A 20,592-nucleotide genomic window follows, 5' to 3' on the forward strand; every position below is an offset into this window, starting at 1 on the left:
GGAACTATTGACTGTATTGCAAAAATGGGGAGATGTGGAAAGGTGGAAAGCCAGATGGGCCAAGAAAAAGGACGAGGCCAGGTCTAGGCAGGCAACTCCCGAATTTTTGCTAAAAGAAGCTGAAAAACCAGAACAGTTATGCCCTATGCGCGAAGTACCAGGTGGGAAGTATGTGCACGTTCCATGGTCCAGACAGGATATTGTGTCCTTTACTAACGATTTCCCCAAATTGCACGAAAAACCAGTAGACTGGTACAGGCAGGTGGAAAGGTTCGTAAAGGTGCAAAAATGCCTGTGGAAAGACCTGGATGGGTTTTTCGACATTGTGGTCCCGGTAGATCTGTGGACCGAGTGTAAAATAGCCATAGCTTGGCCTAGTGAAGAATACCCGAGAGATGGCAACACAGGGGAACCATCGAAAGAAGTGATGAAAAAATATGAACAAGTAATTCAGCATTTGAAACTAAAAGTGCCAGCAAAGGAAACTGATTGAACCAAGATAGATAGAACAACACAGGAAAGAGACGAGACAGTGCACTCCTTTTATGAAAGGCTGTTGCAGGTGTATAGACAACATCGAGATGAAGGATATGACACATTTTATTTACAGGTTTGTAAATGGTTTAAGACCCGAAATTTGTCAGTGGATAAAAGATAACAAAATCTGTTGGCATACTAAAAAGATGGATGAGGTCCTGCGGTACGCAAAGTACTGCGAGGACGAGATGGCAGAAAAGAAAAAGGCTCTCAAGGAGAAGGTTATGTGGGCTCAAGTGAAGCTCGCAGAACAGCAGGAAAAACAATTGAATAAAATGGCCAAAACTACTCAGAACCAAGGTCCTGGGGGTGGGGGTGGAGGCAAGCCCCGGCCCAAAATGAGCAGGGAGGAGGCTAAGAAGAAATTTCCCTGCCATCAGTGCGGAGAAATTGGACACTGGCGAGACGAGTGTCCCTATTTGCAGGATGATAACTCCCAAACACCTGATTTAACTCCACAGACGCAGAAAGAAAGACCAAGAAAGACACAACAACAGGTAAAAACGATTCAGTTGCCCCGAGCACCAAAGCAAGTATTTAAGGGAAAATCCACGCAGGGTGATGACGTAGAAGTCTGGGAAAGCAATGAGAACAGAAATACAGCAACTTCGCAGTATTTACTAAATGATACCTTCCTTTGTGATGACCAGTACTGACGGGGCCTGAGAGGGGAGGACGAGGAGTGCGTACTTGGCGCCTCCTTGCCGGTAGACCAGTCCGGACCATACATTGAAGGAAAGGTTGACGGAAATGATGTCACTTTTCTGTTGGACACTGGCGCTACCCGTTCTACTGTGAGAACAGTGGACGTTCCAAACCTACCCCTCTCGGGAGAAGCCATCCAAGTAGTGGGTGTATCTAATCAATTGATTAGTACTCCTGTTACCGAGCCCATGGAGATCTCAATTGGAAATTTTAAAGAAATGCATAGATTTGTCGTTTGTGACACCAGTCCAGTGAACTTACTGGGACGTGATTTGCTGTGCAAAATGAACTGTACCATCTTTTGCACACCAAAGGGTGTTGAAATTCAGACCCCAGATGAAGATGGCATTTATAAATTAATGTTATTCAGACCGGACTCAGAAATTAAACGAATGACTATGCAGGATTTGCCCAAAGAACTCCAAGAAACAGTGAAGCCAGAGGTATGGGACTTTACCGGAAAAGATGTAGGATTAATGAAAAACGTAGACCCCATACAGATAGCCATCAAGGACAATGCAGTATACCCTAATACCAAACCCTACAGAATGAATGCAGAAGTGAGAGCTGGTGTTGCCCTGGAAATACAAAAATTGCTAGAAGGAAACATCATACAGGAAGTAATGAGTAGCCCATGCAACTCACCGATTATGGGCATCAAAAAGCCTAGTGGCAAGTACAGAGTAGTGCAGGACCTAAGAAAGGTAAACAAGATAGTGATTCCTTGCTGCCCTATTGTCCCGAACCCGGCAGTGATTCTGTACCAGATTCCTTGGGATGCTGAGTGGTTCACTGTGATAGACCTATGTCATGCTTTCTTTTCCATTCCCTTGCATCCAGACAGCAAATTTCTTTTCTCATTTGCCTTCAACAGTCACGTGTATGTCTGGAACAGGGTCCCCCAGGGGTACACAGAGAGCCCCTCTATCTTTAATCAGATCTTGAAAAAATGCTTGGAAACTTTGGTCTTACCTGGAAATTCTGTCTTGGTGCAATACATTGACGACCTCTTGGTGGCGTCCAAAAGTCATAGGGACTGTGTGATTGACACCATTGCCCTACTAAATCACCTGAGTGAGAAGGGACATAAAGTGGCCCCTGAAAAATTACAGTTCTGTGCAAAATCAGTGAAATATCTGGGGCACCAGATAGAGAAAGGCATAAGGAAAGTAACGTCAGAAAGAGTAAGAATAATTCAAAAGATGCAGTTACCCCGTACTCAGAAAGAAATCAGAATGTTCCTTGGAGTGATAGGATACTGCAGGCAATGGATTGTGGGATTTGCAGTCCTAGCTAGGCCTTTGATAAAAATGACCAAGAGAGGAACACCGGATATCGTAGAATGGGATGATGAAAGTTTAACAGCCTTCACAAAATTGCGAGATTGTCTGTGTACAGCCCCTGCGTTGGGAATGCCAGACTATTCCAAGGATTTTGCCCTGTTCTGTGACACTCGCGATAATTGCGCGTTGGCAGTTCTAACACAAGACCATGGCACAACCAGAAGGCCTGTGGCATATTTCTCTGCCACCCTGGATCCAGTGGCTGCTGGATTACCAGGATGTCTGAAAGCAGTAGCTGCTACTTGCACAAGTTTAGAGCAGAGTGAATCCATTGTCATGGGACATCCTGTAACTGTGTATGTTCCACATGGAGTGGTAATTTTGTTAACAAGAACGAAAACTCAGTATCTCACCCCTAGTCGGCTGACTAAATACGAGAGGATTCTCGTGGGTGCAGCGAATATAAACATTGTCAGGTGCAACATTCTGAACCCCGCTACTCTGCTTCCCGACTCAATGAATATGGAAAATGGGGAGGAAGAGGAGCACAACTGCATTGATTTAACAGAGTTTTGCACAAAGCCACGCCCAGACATTAAAGAAACACCTTTGCCTAAACATGACATGGAATTGTTTGTGGATGGTTCATGCCTAAGGCATGAACAAGGAGGCCTGAGTGCTGCCTATGCGGTAGTCTCCTTAACGAAAATTGTAGAAGCAGGTTATTTATTTGAAGTAAAGTCTGCACAAGTAGCCGAATTGATCGCTATGATAAAAGCTTGCAAATTGGGGAAAAACGTACGCCTAACAGTGTATACTGACAGTCAGTACTGTTTTGGGGTTGTGCATGACTTTGGCCAATTATGGCTACAAAGGGAGTTCCTGACTTCATCAGGTACCCCTATTCGAAATGGAAAAGTTGTTCAAGACCTTTTAGAGGCAATCCAGTTACCAAAGGAACTGGCAGTGGTCAAGTGTGTTGCCCATAAAAAGGACTTTGACCCTGTAACATTGGGAAATGATTTCGCGGATCGAGTGGCAAAATTATGCGCCAGGGATCGATATATCATAAATCCAAAACGGGGGGGGGCCTGGAACCAGCTGCCAACTTCGAGTGTTTGAAGAAGTGCCTACATGGGATGAAGTGAGAGAATGGCAGCAGGCGGCATCATGGCAAGAGAGAGAGAAATGGAAGGAAGACGGGTGTAGACCAAGACGTGAGGATGGTGTCATCTTGGGCCCAAATGGTATGCCTGTGTTACCCAGACACTTGCTTGGCACAATGGCGAGATTGATACATGAGGGATCACACATTGGTAGGGACGCCATGATTCTGGTATTCCAACAGACTTGGTATAGTAAAAAGTTCAGGAAGGTAGCAGAGTCCCTCTGCCAGAGGTGCCTGTCATGTCAAAAGATGAACCCAGGCAAGAGAACAATGGTGGAACTAGGGAAAATTGGGAGGTCAGCGGGTCCCTTTGTGAGAATACAAGTTGATTTCATCACCATGCCACGTTGTGAAGGGAAGCGTTATGTCCTTGTCATTGTCTGCCTATTTTCAAAGTGGGTGGAAGCTTACCCTACTCCCCAAAGTGACGCATTGACAGTAGCCAAGTGTTTACTGAAAGAACTGATACCTAGATTCGGGGTTCCAGTCACTATTGAATCAGATAAAGGCCGACATTTTCAGAATGAGGTGATCGACCAACTCTGTAAGGCATTTGGGATCTCGCAAAAACTCCACTGTGCATATCGACCAGAGGCATCTGGAGTAGTGGAACAAATAAACGGGACTATCAAAACAAGACTAGCGAAATTGTGTGATGCATCTGGCATGACCTGGGTGAAGGCCCTGCCTCTGGTTCTGATGGGACTCCGAAGTATTCCAGACCGAAAGACAGGCCTGAGCCCTCATGAAATCTTGATGGGAAGAGTGATGAGACAAGCATGGGTACCAGGAAGCAAATTGTTGAGTATTACTGATGATTTGGTGCTTGAATACTGCAAGAGATTAGGTGACCAAGTGCGTTATATCTCTCGCCAGATCGGAGTAGACGCCGTCGCCAATCCAACGACTCCTCTCCACAAACTGGTTCCCGGAGACTGGGTCAAAATAAAGAAGCATACTCGGTCGAGCTGCCTGGAACCGAGGTGGGGAGAGAAGCGCCAAGTGATCCTGGTAACGACCACAGCAGTGAAGTGTGCAGGAGTTCCCCATTGGATCCACGCCAGCCACACCCAGAAGGTACAACCCGACAAAGAGTCTGGAGAAGAAGACGGTCCAGTAGAGGGGCCTGCAGAAGCAAGACCAGAAGTAACTTGACGACGTACAGCCCAGTACCAGTCAAGCTGTGGGGTCCGCAGACGTTGGTCCAGGAGTAGTTGATGACGAGCTACCAAGAGTCCAGCCTGCTGAAGAGTTCCCGAAAGTTGGTCCAGAAGTAGCTGATGACGAGCTGACAATCATATGGCCAGATGAGTGGATACCATTGATTGACCTTACCGAAGACCCCATCCGAACAAGCGAACGAATTTTGAAAGGTAGAGAGTGGAATAGAGAGGAAAAGCAAGGCACAGGCGAAGAGCCTCAGGGTATTGAGATTCACATCAAAACTGAGGAAGGCGCATGTCAGACATTGACAGAACAAGTGATCGATACTCCTCCACTGACTCCTGATATCGAAAAGGGACAGATTAGACCTAGTAAAGAGATTCGAGCGGAAGAAAATCAAGAGAACGAAGTGCTCGAACAGGATCAGACAGGATTAGGAGAAAGGGTTCAGGAAACAGAAACAGAGACATTTGAAAAGCAAAAACAAAATTCTCCTGAACAAGGCCAGATTAGTAACCAGGCAGAAGAAATAGATGCAAGTCCTGGAACTAGTGAGATAGGAAGGGAAGAAGAAGCAGAATTGCCACAAACTAATGAAAATAAAAGGGCAAGAGAAGAGAACGAAGTCTCAGTGCCAACGAAAAGACTTAAGAAAAGAAAGCACATTGAGCCTGGATACATAAAGAAATTGAGACGGAGAATAAAAACGGTAGAAGAAAAACGTGCAGAAGAAAGGAGAAGTGCTCGCATAGCAGAACAACCAGAAGACACTTCCAAAAGAAGGAGTGATCGAATAAAAAGACAAAACAAAAAGTACAAGTCTCCTGAATGGACGCTCGTTTTGGAGGAATTTGAAGACCTTGATATAACTGACGAGAGCGACGGAGAACCAGTCGCTGAGTACTCTGCCGAAGAAGAAGACGAGCCACCGTGAATTTGCACAAAGTAAGCTACTGGTGTAAAGACACAAAGAGGGGTCGAAAAACTTCTTCTGAGCCAAAATGTCTGATTCAAACGTGAATGGTAGACCTAGTTGCAGTCGTTGCAAAACATGCTGCAAGGTATGTGTATGTAGTATAGTTATAGTGATATTAATTTGGATAGGACTAACAGTTTTCATTCCTTTTGCGGTGAGCAAAAATACTAATATTGACCCTACTGAGATTGTAAATACTGAGACTGAAGAACTAACAACACAAAGTGTAGCAAAACATGAGAGAGCACTCAGACAAACAAAACAAGACCTAGAAGCATCAGATGAGGGAGGACTACATTATCATGGATTAAAGAATAAAACGCATTTAAATGTTTTCGCAAACTTGTTAATACACTATGTAGAGACTATGGATATTGAAGATTGCTATGTCTGCATGAAGCTACCTACCTCTGTAGCTGAAGGCGTGACATACCATCACCTGCCCCTAACATATGGAATTTCCTGTAGCATTTTAGCAAGCTTATTTTACAAAAGAGGACCGTTACAGTACTATTACTCTAACAATGACGTGATCTTTTCTGAACTCCCTATACGTGGGAACTTGAATCCTGTACATACTAAAAGTGACGTTACTCGCTATATGGGCGAATACTTCCTGACTATAGGTAATATAGACATAGGTGACGCACACAGAGATAACTTGACCTGTTCTTTGCGTGAGCAGGAAAAGATGTTCCTGAACATGGCAGAGAAGAGGAGAATAAAAATAAAAAGAAAGGCAGATGATGAAAAACAGAAAACGCCAAAATGGGCTGAGAACATGGAAGGCACCTCAAATGGTGGGGCGGGTCCTGCTCTGTTGCTGGATTTTGAAAAGAAAGGAAAGCTATGTCTTCACCGCGAGAAGACTAGCTACTATAATAACATTTTCATTGGTTCCAGTGAATGTGAACATAATTACAAGGTAATTGGAGGATGGGGTTTCAAAAATGGGTCAGAGCCTGTGTTTCCTGGAATTTATTATATATGTGGGGACAAGGCTTATTTTAAATTGCCGGATCACTGGTATGGAAGCTGCTACTTTGGCATTGTCTTCCCGAAAATATACCATGTGAACAAAGTTGCTGGAAGCAGTGAAAATACTAATGGCTTAGTGCGTAGTAAAAGAGAAAGCGTAGGTGAAATAATGGGTAGTATTTTCAGTGCACTGATACCTGGAGTGGGAGTGGTTCTGAACACTCACAGAATTTGCAAATTGTCCACTATAGTGGATGTGTTGTCTACTGACACAGCTCATGGATTTCTGCTGGTCAATACCGAAATGGTTGCGATCAGATCAATGGTTTTGCAGAACAGACTTGCTCTTGACACCTTATTAGCAAAAGAGGGCGGAGTCTGCCGGATGTTGAAGGCGCAACATTGTTGCACTTATATTCCGGACAAAAGTGTGCAGCTCAAAAGATATGTGAAAAACATTACTAATTTGGAACGGGAACTCAAACCACTCGAGGTTGACAGTGCCTGGAAGAGACTGGTAGATGGTCTCTCAAATGTAGGTCATTGGTTTGCAAGCTTAGGTAAAAGCTTATTGTTTAAGGTACTGATGCCAATTGGAATTATAGGTCTTATCCTATTTTTCATATTTGTCTGTTGCAAATGTCGTAAACACACCGGAAAGCATCAAGTGAATGCAAGAGGGGTGAAACGAAGTGTGGATGAGCTTGAATTAGAGGAAATGAATAATCAGATATACAAAAAGGTGAAAAATTCTCACCCTACCAAAAATGAAAAAGAGAAGCTAAATCGGTTGTTGGGAGAGATAGAGATGTATAAGGTGTGAGAAGTTGGCATCTGGTTCCATTAAAAATTTTTTTTGTGATGATAGTAAATATCATCAAAGAGGGGATTGATAGAGCAAGCTTCGCATCGCGACTTGCTCGAGTCAAGAACCTCGCCCGTGTGTAATCAATTAATAAATTGTACGTCTTACTAATCTTTTATTTTTATATTCAAACGAGGTAGAGGAGGCTTGCGTATGTGTTTTCTAATACAACTAATCCATGTCTCTAAAACATGGCCGCCGCTTGAAAAGTGCTTCTGCGCATGCGTCAGTCACACTCACGTGACCTGACGTAGTTATAAGTTTTGGTGGGAAAGGGTGCGCATGCGTAATACACAGCTTTCGTGAATAACGTGGTAATGCTCTTGTGAGCGTGTATATGTTGCTAACATTTCAGTTGCATAGTATATTTTTATAATGATAAGTATAAAGTACAAACCCAATGATGTGTTTACATACATTTATTTCTATGTATTAATTTGTTTTCGCTTACTTTTCATGTATCCTCGACTCTGAGGGGTGCTGGGCTGGGGAGTCCATCTTGGAGGGTATTTCTGCGCAAACTCGCCAGAAGTTGCTATGGCATTGAATTCAGGCCAAAGAAGGTTGATGCCAGAGCCACCCTGGGAAAGGGACACCTCACCGAGCAGAAGCATCATGATTATGCTCAATTGTAACCAAAATGTATTCTCTTCATTGTATTCTGTGCGGCTTTCTCATGGGAACCCCAAACTTGCTAGGCGGTACCCAGAGATGTAAATTAGGCCTCCAAATAGTCTATTCTGATTGGTGTGTTACCCAAAGCCTACCTTAGGACCAATCCAAATTGAGGGATTCTGACACTTTGCAACATCGGGGGGTGGTACACCGTCCCAAAACAGTATATCTACCCTGGGTTCACCTAGGGAAATTGTCCGACTTGTCTGGTTTAGCTGACCTGTCACTGACCCAACGCACTCAATAGGTGACTGAAGATACAGAGTACTGCAGAGCACTCTGTCCGAAATTTGACCATAGACTAAGGTTTTACTAAACCTTAAAGTGCTGGCGGAGCACTTTGCTGGGAGTTCGCTGACCCAATCGGGGTCTTGATCGATAGCTGCAGAGAGGGTGGAGCGCAGGCGTTGCTTCCGAACTGCGGGTGCTGGTCCTGTCCTGAGGGTCCTGTCCGAGAGGTCCTGTCCTGATTCCTAATCTGAGGGTTTCCTGTCCTGTCCTGGGTGTCCATTCTGCACCTGCTGTCCTTTGAGGGGTATCCTTCCTTGAGGGTTTCCTGTCCTTAACTGACCCGTGGCCAGGGTTTGGTTTTCACACCAGTCTAGGTAAATATTACTCAGAATCTCCTGAAACTGCACCTTCCTATATTTTCTGTCTTTTGCTTTAATAAAGACATACCTTGCATATGTTAATTTTCCATGCTTTTTTTGCAACCATTTAATCAAAAGTTCATTTGCATTTGTTCCATAACGTGTTCCTATGTTATCCTATCTGTTAGAAATTATATTTTGCATTGCAGTTTGTCATTACCTGATATGGTCTAGAACCTCCTTACTTAAACTGTCTAAAGAACTTTTGCCTTAAAACATAGCGTGTCTCTCTTCATAGATTCTCCTATAGCTACATGAATGTCCCGAACTCCTGTCTTATTCCCTTGAAATAATTCTAGAATACTAGTCCTAATCAAAGCCTATCCCATCTTTAGTGATTCATCTTAAACGTTCTAATTCCTGATCCTTCATTTAAGTATGTCCTGATTCCGTTAGTCTATAAATGGTTGCTCTGACTTATTTGCTATTCAGCTATGTACTTTCTGTTATTCTGATTATCGATTGCTTAATTACTGTGAATTTGATGATTTCTGAATTTTACTAAATTAGATAAAGACTTTAAAACTTCCAGTTTTCCGTGGTCATTTTACAAAAGTATTGAATATTATATTGTGGGGTTTGTATGTTGCTGCCTTTCCTTTTACAGCTAGCTCCCTGATCCATGGTGGTCATAGGTACCCGTGTCGGTGGATGGTAAGTCGGGTACGCTGAGGAATAACGAAGAGAACTCACAAATATCTGATAGCAGAGCGTGAGGTCATCAGATCAATGTATATGGTGATTTGAAATATATGGGCCCGAAGCCAGAAGTGGCGAAATTATTGGTCGGGTGACCCGCGCGCTCTATCACCTATATTACAACTTTGCAAATCTTTTTTAAAAATATGTGTGAAATGTTGTCTTTTACAAAACCGATTAATGTTTGAAGATTTTTAACTAAACTGAAAAATGTGTGCAATTTAAATGTTAAATGTATACTTTAGATAGTTTATTGACCTATACAATAAAGATATGAATGTTTTTACAACAAATATATTTTAAATAAAACTCTTAAAAGGTATTCAAATGTGGAAAATGTACTTACAAAGTAAAGAATAACTTTATCCATAGGTATAGATAAATACAGTATATTCGCAACTAATAAATTACTTACTACCTCTTGCTCCTAGCACAACTGTAAAATTAGCTTTACTTGTCAAAAAAACTTTCTACTAAGCATCCATAACTACAACAAGCAAGACTAGCACTCTATATTACTAACACTTTGCTTACATAACCCAAAAAAACTGTTCACAAACAATGTTTATATACCAATTACACATTATACAAAAATATTAATGCAACACATTACCATTTACAATGACAATAACTCAAACTTTAATGCTGCAAGACCTATTGCATTGTAAATGCTTGTTGCTCTACTGGTCTTGAGGAGCCACCTCGAAGCTCAAAGCAACTTTATGACACTGGTGCTGGAAGATTTCAAGCAGGTCTAGATGGAGACTCACAGCAATACTGAAAGAAGCAACGGGTTATTACACATTCCTGGGCTCCAGACACGGACGGAATGGTGTACGAGACACAATATCTACCCCTCTATAGGATCTGAAGTAGAAATGTTCAAGATTCTACTTCAACCAGTCAAGCTAAGCAAGGCACACAGGGTGGTTAATACTTCCATGAATATTTCAGCAGGTGAGTACCCTCCCTACGGAGGCTGCCTCTGGTGGACTGGAAGGAAAAAGGGAGCAGTAGGGGGTTTTCAGAGTGTCGGTCCGCCAACATTCAGATATGTCACATTGGTATACGACAAGCATTTTCAATATTTTTTTATAATTAATTGTGTTTTTCTTAACATCAAGCAGTTTAAGAGTTATTAGTTACATATAAATTGAGGGTACACAATTACAGTGTTTACACCGTATGGTCATAGTAAGGCAACTGTAGAGTCGACAAACAGGCTAGGAAAAGCACATCACAGAACAGGAAGGCTGAAGTAGTCACCCAAGGCCCCCCAAATTTTACACTGCTTTGCAGGGCATCCTTTGGCACAATATATTGCCTCCCTAACCTAGGAGCAGAGATATATACCTTCCATCGAGACCTTAAGCAGTAGGGGCTTGTCAGATCACCAGTAGCGAACAATGTTCTGCTTGGCGTAGAAACAAACCAGAGTCCCTCTTCCCTCTCTGCCCCCCCCTCCCCAACGGAAACCGTGCACTACAGGACCCTCCCAGCCCTCCAAGATGCCATGGAACAATAACTTTGGGGTGAGACAATGGGGTAACGTAAGAACCGGGTAAGGGTGGACGAACCCTCTGGCAGTATTCCTGGATTGTTAGGTAACTAAAGACAATATTAATGAAATGCCTCATATTGGAGCAGCATCTCTTGCAAGCCAGGTAACGTCCTACTCATCTTCAAAATATGCTTTATACTATAGTACACTCCATGCAAGTATTTCAATTGGATAAAACATAAGCATGCAAGGATTCCCAACTCACAAATGGCACATCTTCACTTCTCTCAATTCCTCTCTTTTCTTATGGCCCCAAGTCAAGCAGTATACTCATGAAGTGCTTCACTTACCCATTGGGTCAAACACTGTTTTTGCTTCAGAGTGTTGAACACAGGCAGTACTGTCCAATCTATTCAGCATTGCTCAAGAGCCTGTTTCAACTATAACACAGCAATCTGTGAAGCTCATATTCTTTTCAGATACCCTCAAACAACTTCATGTGGCCCTCATCCCACACATCTCCGAATTTTAAAATCACAATAAGGTCCCATGCTCTGAAACCTTCAGCTTAGTGCCATGGGGTGTCTCAAGTGTCAGTGTGCCCTCCCACCCAAACACAACGATGTATTTTTCGGTCAGACATTGGGTGCGACTTGAGTTGCAAGAAGGACCGAGGCAGGTACTGGAGAGCCATACAAGCAGGGCAGAGCTTTCAAAGAAATCTAGCCCTGTGGGAAGGAGGGCTGATGGCTCTAGAATCAAAGAGTTTGTCACTTATGGGACAGAGCGGAGCTGCCCAGTAATAATCATGCTGTCTGCGACACCCAGTTCTCAATAAAACAAATTGGATACATTTGTCCGGGGAGACTCTAGGCTGCATAATAGCTATAAGAAAGTGTATGAATGAGTATCAAAGAACTATTCTGGAGTTTCATAAGTTTAGGTCTGTAGGATATAGAGAAGCCTTGGAATAGCAATCATTTTAAACAAGGAAACTCTTCCAAGAATAGCAAGAGGGAGGGTGTTGCAAACTCAAGGGAAGTTTGTAGATTTTCCAACACAGGGCCACATTGAATCTCTAGCATAGGTCAGTCAAGCATATCACCAGTTCTCATGTATAAAAGGACAATGCCTGATTTATCCCAGTTAACACTAAGACTAGATGCCTCCCAATAAAGGTCTAGTACAGCCTTCAGCCTCAGGTCTGTTCATCACGATTAAAGGAGAAACAGAAGCATGTCATTTGCTTAGAGAGATAGCTGGTCCTCAATATCACCTCACTGAAACGTCTGGAGAAGGCCATACTTCGGTTTCCAAGCCACAAAAAGTTATATTGTGATGACAAAGAGTAAGGGTGAGAGAAGGTAACCCTGCTGAGTAACTCTCTGTAGGGAATGGAGCAGACAAGGTGATGCATACCCGAACACAGGCCCAGGAACACTTGGAGGACCATTAACATATGCCATGTACTTTGGGCCAAAGTTCATCTTACCAAGAATCAAGAAGGAATCCCCATGGCAGGGCGTAAAAGGCAGGGGAGAAGGGACAGGAAACAAGGAGCAACACACAGGGGCAAGAAAGAGGTGCAGGAGGGAGGAACAAAAGGGTGGTGGGGCAAAGGGAGTAAGGAGCGACACAGTGAAAAACTAAGGAAAAAGAGTGGGATAGCTATTAAGAGAATTGAGGAGCAAGGCACATAATTAAGAGGAGTGAGAGGGTGCCAACAGGAGTGTACACAAGAGGGGAAAGTGATAGGTCAAAATGGGCATCAGGCAGCCGACACAAAAGCCTGCAGAGCTAAAATAAACTTTAATGTAATTCAATGCAAGCACTCCTTTGGAAAAGATACTTTACACCCTAAAAGTCAACAGCATCAGGTGACAGAGACGTTCTCTGGGCTGAGAGCTATGTGACAGATATAGTCTCAAAACAATAGATGAAAGATTTGGTCACAAACCAGTAAATGATTGAACTGGAAGGACCCAAAGCCCACTCAAACAATATTAAAGACAACAGGTATGGGCTTTTGACAGCTCGGCTTCCAGTTATATAAAAAGGCCATTTCAAAGCAGAATTTTTACAGCTCTAATAAGTTGCTGCAAGTTTGAGAGCTGCAGCCAAAATGGTCAACGGCAGAAGGAGAGTTGAATTGAAACATGTCTAGAATTTGTATAGCAATGCTAAACGCCATAAAAAGGGAACAGACTGCTTCCCATACACCCTCAAATCTCAAAATCCAATTAACATACCCAAGACTACAGAAATGATTTATAGGAGAATTTGGTGTAATTAAATAAGGATTTTATATAGTGTGGATTGGGGACCTACCTCAAGAAGTTAGCAGAGTGTTTTAAAAGCACACGGAATGTGTCACAGGCTTCAAGGTAACCAGATAATGCATAAGGTTTTGGATAGAAGTTCCAAAGCCTGGACGCATATACAGAGTAGTATTCTGGCTTCCTGATTAACTATTTGAACAATTACTGAATCATTGACCAGCTTACAATGAGGACATTTTAGACGTTTGTACTCTAGGTCGACATCTCAGAGGTAGTATATGTCATTTAAGGATAAACTGTAATAATCAGAGATGGACTTTACGTTCCTGTAATACCACAATTGACAACCATATGCAAGCTGGTTTAACAATAAAGGTCAATGCACAGATGTGAGAATGTTCACTGCAAAGATGTTTCAGACAATTCAGACTTAAATGATACAGAAATATAAATACCTCATTGTTGATATCGGATTCAGACTCTGTGCTGGAATCAACTGTGCATTTTCGCTTCAAAAGAAGAAAAAATATTCTTAATGTTAAAAACAAGGGAAGACCAGATCATGAAGTCAAAGAGAATCTTGATAAAGAACCAATATTATGGCAACAGAAAACATTTTATGAACAATTTAATGAACAATTTTACTTATATTGTGATGTATCAGAAATTACAGAAACAAGCATGCCACCACTCTGACCCATCTCAAATAGGAGGCAAATTAACTCTCTTAGCAATCATTAACCTCTCTCCTTTGACATTACACCAATCGAGGTACTTCGGTCATTACTCCCCCTGGACTAAAAAGGACTATAACATTTCTAGCATTTCATTGTCGGGGAAGGTGAACTTATAACATTCTACATTCAAACATCCCGGATCAACCCGTCATATATATTCATCACACACTACCAACAACACTACTAAGGTCAAAAAGAAGGTCAGTGACAGTGGTGGCGTGTCGTATTATCCAGTCTGAGCTTACAGAACCCAATGGGGTGTAGATATTAAGCTGTGATATTTATATATGGTCACCTGGTATTTCCCTACAACAATAAAGGAGCAGTACTAATGTTTTAAGAATTTTGTGAAGAACTGATCCATTTTACACTTCGACTTCTTTGTGACATTGCTGTAAAGAAATACAATAACCCTGAAGAAGTGCTCTCAGAGGACGAAACATGTTGGCTGGGCTGTTTCTTTGATGCAGAAAACAGAATATGTCCCTTTGTCTAAAGCAAGTGGACCACTAAAGTGATTCACCAAGTTTGATGTTATAGATGCACCTATTATTTGGCAAATACGACAACCACACATAAAATGAACTTACTAATATGAGAGGGACTGGCAGTAGATTGAGTAAGTGTTTCAACAATACAAAGAATTATTGATCCTGACAGAACAAGGGATCCACAATTTATGAAAATACTATATTCAAAACTTTGTTGTTTAAAAACAAAACATACATATGTTTATTGTACTTCATACAGTTGTATCAATAGTTAGCACAAATGTTAGTATGTTAGTGTAATCTTTTTTTAACCTTTTTGTATTATCCACATAGTGATGTGATTTATAATCTATGTATGTATGAATTTGTTGCTAACTTGCTTTAGACAAAGGGACATTTTCTGTTTTCTGCATACCTATCTCCCCTGGTCTCAGACCAGTTAAGAAAGGGGGCCTCCTTTATTTTTCTGTTTCTTTGATGTACTAAGAAGAATAATAAAGGGAATTGTTTTGAGACTTCATACCACGGCTCCCGTGTTTTTTTTATATTGGAGAATAGTACATTGATATTGACACCATTGAACTATGTGTATTTCATGAAAGGAGGAGAGAAGAAACAAAGAGAACAAACTCTACAATACAATTGTTGGATTCTTGAGTCACTCCCTTTTGTGTGTTTTTACCACTACTAAGGCATTGAGTCACACATTACCAACTAAAAGCCAATTTGTCATTATCCTCACCACATCAACATGCTCTTCCTTTGACCAACACCCGCTCTTACTTTATTTCTACACCAATACATTATATATATATTTTTTTTCCTGCTCATATGCTATAACGAACTATAGTATTTGATGCATTGCAACATCACATATGTTTTTATCGATTATTCTTCTGCTATAAAATCACCATAAAAATCTTTGAAACACAAAAAACCCTGCCTTCCCAAAAAAATATTACTTGGCCAAGAGAGACTATGATCGACTTTTTAAATAGTTATATGCATCAGCAATTTCATAAATATCCAGAGGCATAAATTGTGGTGAAAATTAAATGTTAGCCATGAGTCAATAAACAAAAACTCATAACTATACGTTTCAAAGACATTAAAATCAAGTTTTTGCCAGATTACTTGAGGACTGAATCACGGTTATTGCCAACTGATACTTTGTGTATGCAAACGTCTGATGGCAAATGCCACACCAGGTAGGGGTTAGTGGGGCGATGACAGAGGAAAACCTATAGACCTTTCCCTAGCTTTCAACAGGAACACCCTTGGGTAGCAGCAACATGTGTCTCTACTAGAAGAGCCAAAAGGGGACATAAGTTATACAATATATTCTCTCGGGTTCAAGCAGAGTACCAAATTGCATTGCTGCTAACTGCACATGTATGTTAATAATGTATAGACTATGCTAAATAAAGTCCACACTGTTAGATGTGTGGAAAAAACGGGAGTCCAGTTCTATATAGGGGCCATATGGATCATTCCATTCTACTCATAAGTGACATGGATACATCGTTTGAATCACCAGAGAAACAAGTTAGCAAGACCATTTTACATTTAGGTCACTTGTTTCTTCTTCTGACATTATAAATCATAAGAGTATCTGGTTAGTGAGAAAAGGTACTGTAAGAAATTGGAGTATTAGTGGGGGGGTGAGAACCCATCTCGAGTAATAATCACAATCCTATTCAGGAAGAGCCACATAATTCACTAAAGAAACCTGTGCTTAACCCTTTGATAGCTTGGTACAAAGCTGTCAGGCTTAACCTAGCGGCAATGTGTAAAATTGTTATGCAATACGCCAACAGTAATAAAGTGAAAACACAACACAAGAAAAATCACAAGCCAATTAAAAAAATAGAGTAGGCTTTAATAAATGAAGTGACACCACAAACAACAAAATTCGAATAAGTAGAACCAGAGATATGAATTTGTAAAGTTTAAGGTTCTAATTAGCGTCAAAAAGCATTAAGCGCCAACTGCAGCCATTTGAGACCAGGACAAGGGTAAGGTTTAAGGGTGAGGTTGAAGACTGACCGCGAGGCAGAACTGGTTGGATATAGTCTCTGGAATGGACGTCAAAAAGCTGTAGCTTAAGAGGGCTCCACAAGGCCAGACCTCTTCTCAGCAAATACCTGCTAGATCAGATTTGCTGCTGTGGAGAAGAACAACGTAGCAATGAGCAACCTGGATCTGTGGCCTAGTGGTGATGCACCATATTCTGACTGGCTTTTCAGATTTGTCCCAGTCCCCAGTCAGATCTCAGACCAAAAAGTTGGAAAAAGGTTTCCAAGTCCCAAATTTCAGAAAACATCAGGAAACTTTGACAACAGCCAAGGGTCCAGGGCCTTGGGGATAGACATTGGGACTCCAGACTCACTCCAGCAGAGGACAGCAGCACAGTCCTGGAAGGTCCAAATATGGCTGGTCAGCTGGGAATGCAATAAAATACCTCTTAGAGCTTTTTGTGCCCCTGTAGCTCAAACAGGAGGTCCACCCTATGACCCTTGGAGTTCACTTCTTTGTTCTGGGTACAAGAGGGAGGGCAGATTCAGTCTTTGAGGTTCTTGAGGCTCTTCTCAGGTCACAGACAGCAGGTCCAGTCCTCATCTGTTCTTCCCCAGGTCCAGAAGGGATTTGAGGAGGGCACTGGGGTAGCTACATTTACACCCAGTGCCAGCCTGTGGGTGGGGAAAACTCCAGGCCATTCCCTAACCAATGAGGGAACAAGTTCCCAGGGGTGACCCTGCCCACTTATGTAGCACTTCCTGTGTGTTTTTACAGTAAACTATCCTACAGTACCTCTCTTTCCCTAAAAGCAACATGGCGGAACCCTTCTTCCCCATGCCCACCCAGAGGCGTGGCTATGTTAATAAGCCTACCCTCCTTTGTGGTAACTCCAACCCATTTGTGGCGCAGCTCCCCCACCCCGCACTCGCTGTTTGGAGAAAAACGGACTAGAAAGACAAAGGGAGGGAGGCCTAGATGTGAGCTACATCTTCTAGTGACAGGGTAGGCAGCCTTTGCTCAGTAAGGGACTAAGCACAGACCCCATGGACTTCCTGCTCAAGGAGAAAAAACATCTTTCAAAACCCACGTCTTCTGTGCACTGCCTGGTAGCAATCCACATCCCACCACAGTAACCAGGTGACACTGAACACTGACAGAAAGGCCTTTTTGACAAAAGGCAGAGAAATTACAACTTTATAAAAGTGCAAATTATAAAACAGTAATAATAAAATCTGACTTGGCCATCAAGTTGGATTTTAACTTACTATTAAAGTGAGCCCTTGAATCTGTTTTCTCACAAACTGAAACTACGCATTATAAGTTGTAATAATCTGCCCCTATGTTTTCTGATGTGAGAGCCAGCCGTGCTATGGTGAAAAACAACTGTTTTTTTCCACTGTGAGGACATCTAAAACATTAACTATATATGTCCTACCTTCTAAATATTATGCACCCTGCCCTACGGGCATTTAAGGCCTACACTAGGGGTGGCTTATAAGCATTAAAACTGATGGTTTAGGCCTGGCAACAGGTTTATTTTGCCAGGTCGAAATGGCCGCTCATAACTCCATCCCAAGGATGCAGGGGTAGGCCTGGAGACATGTTTTATAGTGTTACTTCAGTGAGTGGCACAATAAATGCTGCATCCCTCTAGTAGCCTTTAAATGTGCAGGCCCTGGGCACCTGTAATACCTTATACTAGGGATGTATAAGTATATTAAATGCTTACGTTAGGAATGTCAATTTTACCATGCTTAAAGGGAATCTATTTTAGCACTGTTTAGGAGTGGTAAAGTGAGCAGGGTCCTATGGCCAACAAAAACAGATTCAATAAAAGAAGGCAAAAACATGGGAGAATGCCATATAAAAGATGGTCTTTCCCAGCAGATACAATTTGGGTACCCTGAAATTTGTAAAAGATATACGAATGGTGTTCCTGAGCGGAGTTGATGAATCCTTTCCTACCAGAGAAACGTAAGGCATTTATGCTGAGGTGCAGCTCCTGTTCAGATGAAAAACATACTAATTTTGTTGAATAAAGGTAGGAAACTTTGCTTCCCAACCACTGGATCAAAGGGTGACCCTGCGAATAGATCATGTTCACTGCCAAGGCAGGGAGTGGATAAAGTCTGCAACAATTTTTTCATTAAAAACAAAGAAATACTAGTCATATCATGTTCTACTGAGAATCAGCTGAACAACTAAGTATATATCCTTCTTAACTCACAAGCAAATCCGCTACTCCCTTCTAGTAAGAGGATATTGTTTACTCCGGAGGACAACTGCAAATGGTAAAGATACCTTAATAACAGATTTTTACTAGCCAATTCCATGCAGTTAAACCTAATTCCACTCCTTTTGGTTGTAACGCCTGCTCTAGACTGTAGTTTTAAAAGCTTCTTTAACAGTTGTCCCTCCAGTCCTTTACAGTTAGTTGAGGGGGGCATATAATGTAATTCAGCCCCATACAGGGACTGGGGATTCACTTTTAAGTGGAAAGCTTTCAGCAGTGGGTCTTCAGAGAGTCTGCCAATTTTTCGGTCAAAGAAGGGCTAAGTACTATATTGTAAAGTTAATTTTAAAGATGCAATATGATCTTTAAATGGCAAATAGGAAGAAAAAAAACCATCAATATTTAGAATATATAAACTGCTCCAGTTTTGACCAACAACGCCACAATTAGAGAGTGATACACTTTGGGCCAAAAAAATGAATTTTGGTCATATCAGTGTTGAGCACCAATTTGTTTCAAGAACAAGAAGTTCACAGAGCCACTAGTTTGTGCTGGAGCCCAGGCAGAATATAGTCCATATTACAGCCATCCCAAAACAACAAATTTGCTATATGCATGACCCAATCTTTGGACAGAAAAACTGTTTCACATGAACTGCTTGAAGGAAATCGTCCAGAAAGACAGCAAAAAGAGAGGGGGCACAACAGACCCCTGTCTTAAGCCACGGTTGATATGGATATGCTCAATAGTTGACCATCAATTGCAATTTACACTTGAGTCCAATTATCAGTGTGAAGAACTTGCAAGATATTAAGCAGGCAGTGGGAGATTGCCCAACTGCTTAAGTTTGTCCACAACATAGGCCAATCAACCCTCTTAGAAAGTCCACAAAACAGCAGCATAGACATAGAGCTTATTCAATGGACCTCTGTACCATAATCCACAGGATGACCACTAATCAATTGTCTAGTGGTTAGATTTTAATATAGCCTGCTCCCATGGTATAATTGCAATTTCAGTTTCCCGTTCCATGAGTCTTTCTAACATCGTTTTTAATTGGCTTTGGCAAGGAAATCCAACAGAGAAATAAACCTATAATGTTCAGAGGTGGAGCGATAACAATGTTCAATAAGAAGATAAACTTAAAAAAAATATATATATTTTTATTGAATTTTCATCCACAAACTATCATAGTACGTAGCAGGTATGGTTACAACCCAGCTACAGGCATCCTGCCAGGCATAAAACAGAAGAAAGAAAATGGGAAAACACAGCAGTGTAATTCGTACAATTAAAGGATCACAGTTGAGCGTACATCCTGTGCTGCACATTGGAATATGGGGAAACAGTATCTAAAAACTTATTGAACTAATTAAACTGTGAACAACCCCCTCTCCCCCACCCACTCCCCTTGGGTCACCTGGATATACGCCACCTGTTAAACATATGCCTCAGAATTCATTTTGGCTACCGTTCCTATAGCCTACCCTCGGGCCCACCGGCCCGCGGTAATCTATACAGTATGTCGGTTGTCCAGGTCCTGTTGGACAATCTGTGTCTCTCTGTTATTATACCCTGCCATGCTCTTGCATCATCTTCTAATTTCTCGTCCATCCGGACTCGTCTCATGCG

At 41.9% G+C, this 20,592-nt stretch overlaps 1 protein-coding gene across 1 annotated transcript in view; it reads right to left on the reverse strand.

Annotated features, from left to right (window-relative positions):
- Window positions 1-20,592, reverse strand: part of LOC144782772 (uncharacterized) — a 391,882-nt gene that overhangs the window by 182,153 nt on the left and 189,137 nt on the right. Inside the window, exon 3 of the mRNA XM_078662072.1 lies at window positions 13,936-13,989. Coding sequence (XP_078518198.1) covers window positions 13,936-13,989 — 54 coding nt within the window. The remainder of the gene's footprint in view (window positions 1-13,935; window positions 13,990-20,592) is intronic.

Source organism: Lissotriton helveticus, chromosome 9, assembly GCF_964261635.1.
Source record: "Lissotriton helveticus chromosome 9, aLisHel1.1, whole genome shotgun sequence".
Classification (NCBI taxonomy): domain Eukaryota; kingdom Metazoa; phylum Chordata; class Amphibia; order Caudata; family Salamandridae; genus Lissotriton; species Lissotriton helveticus.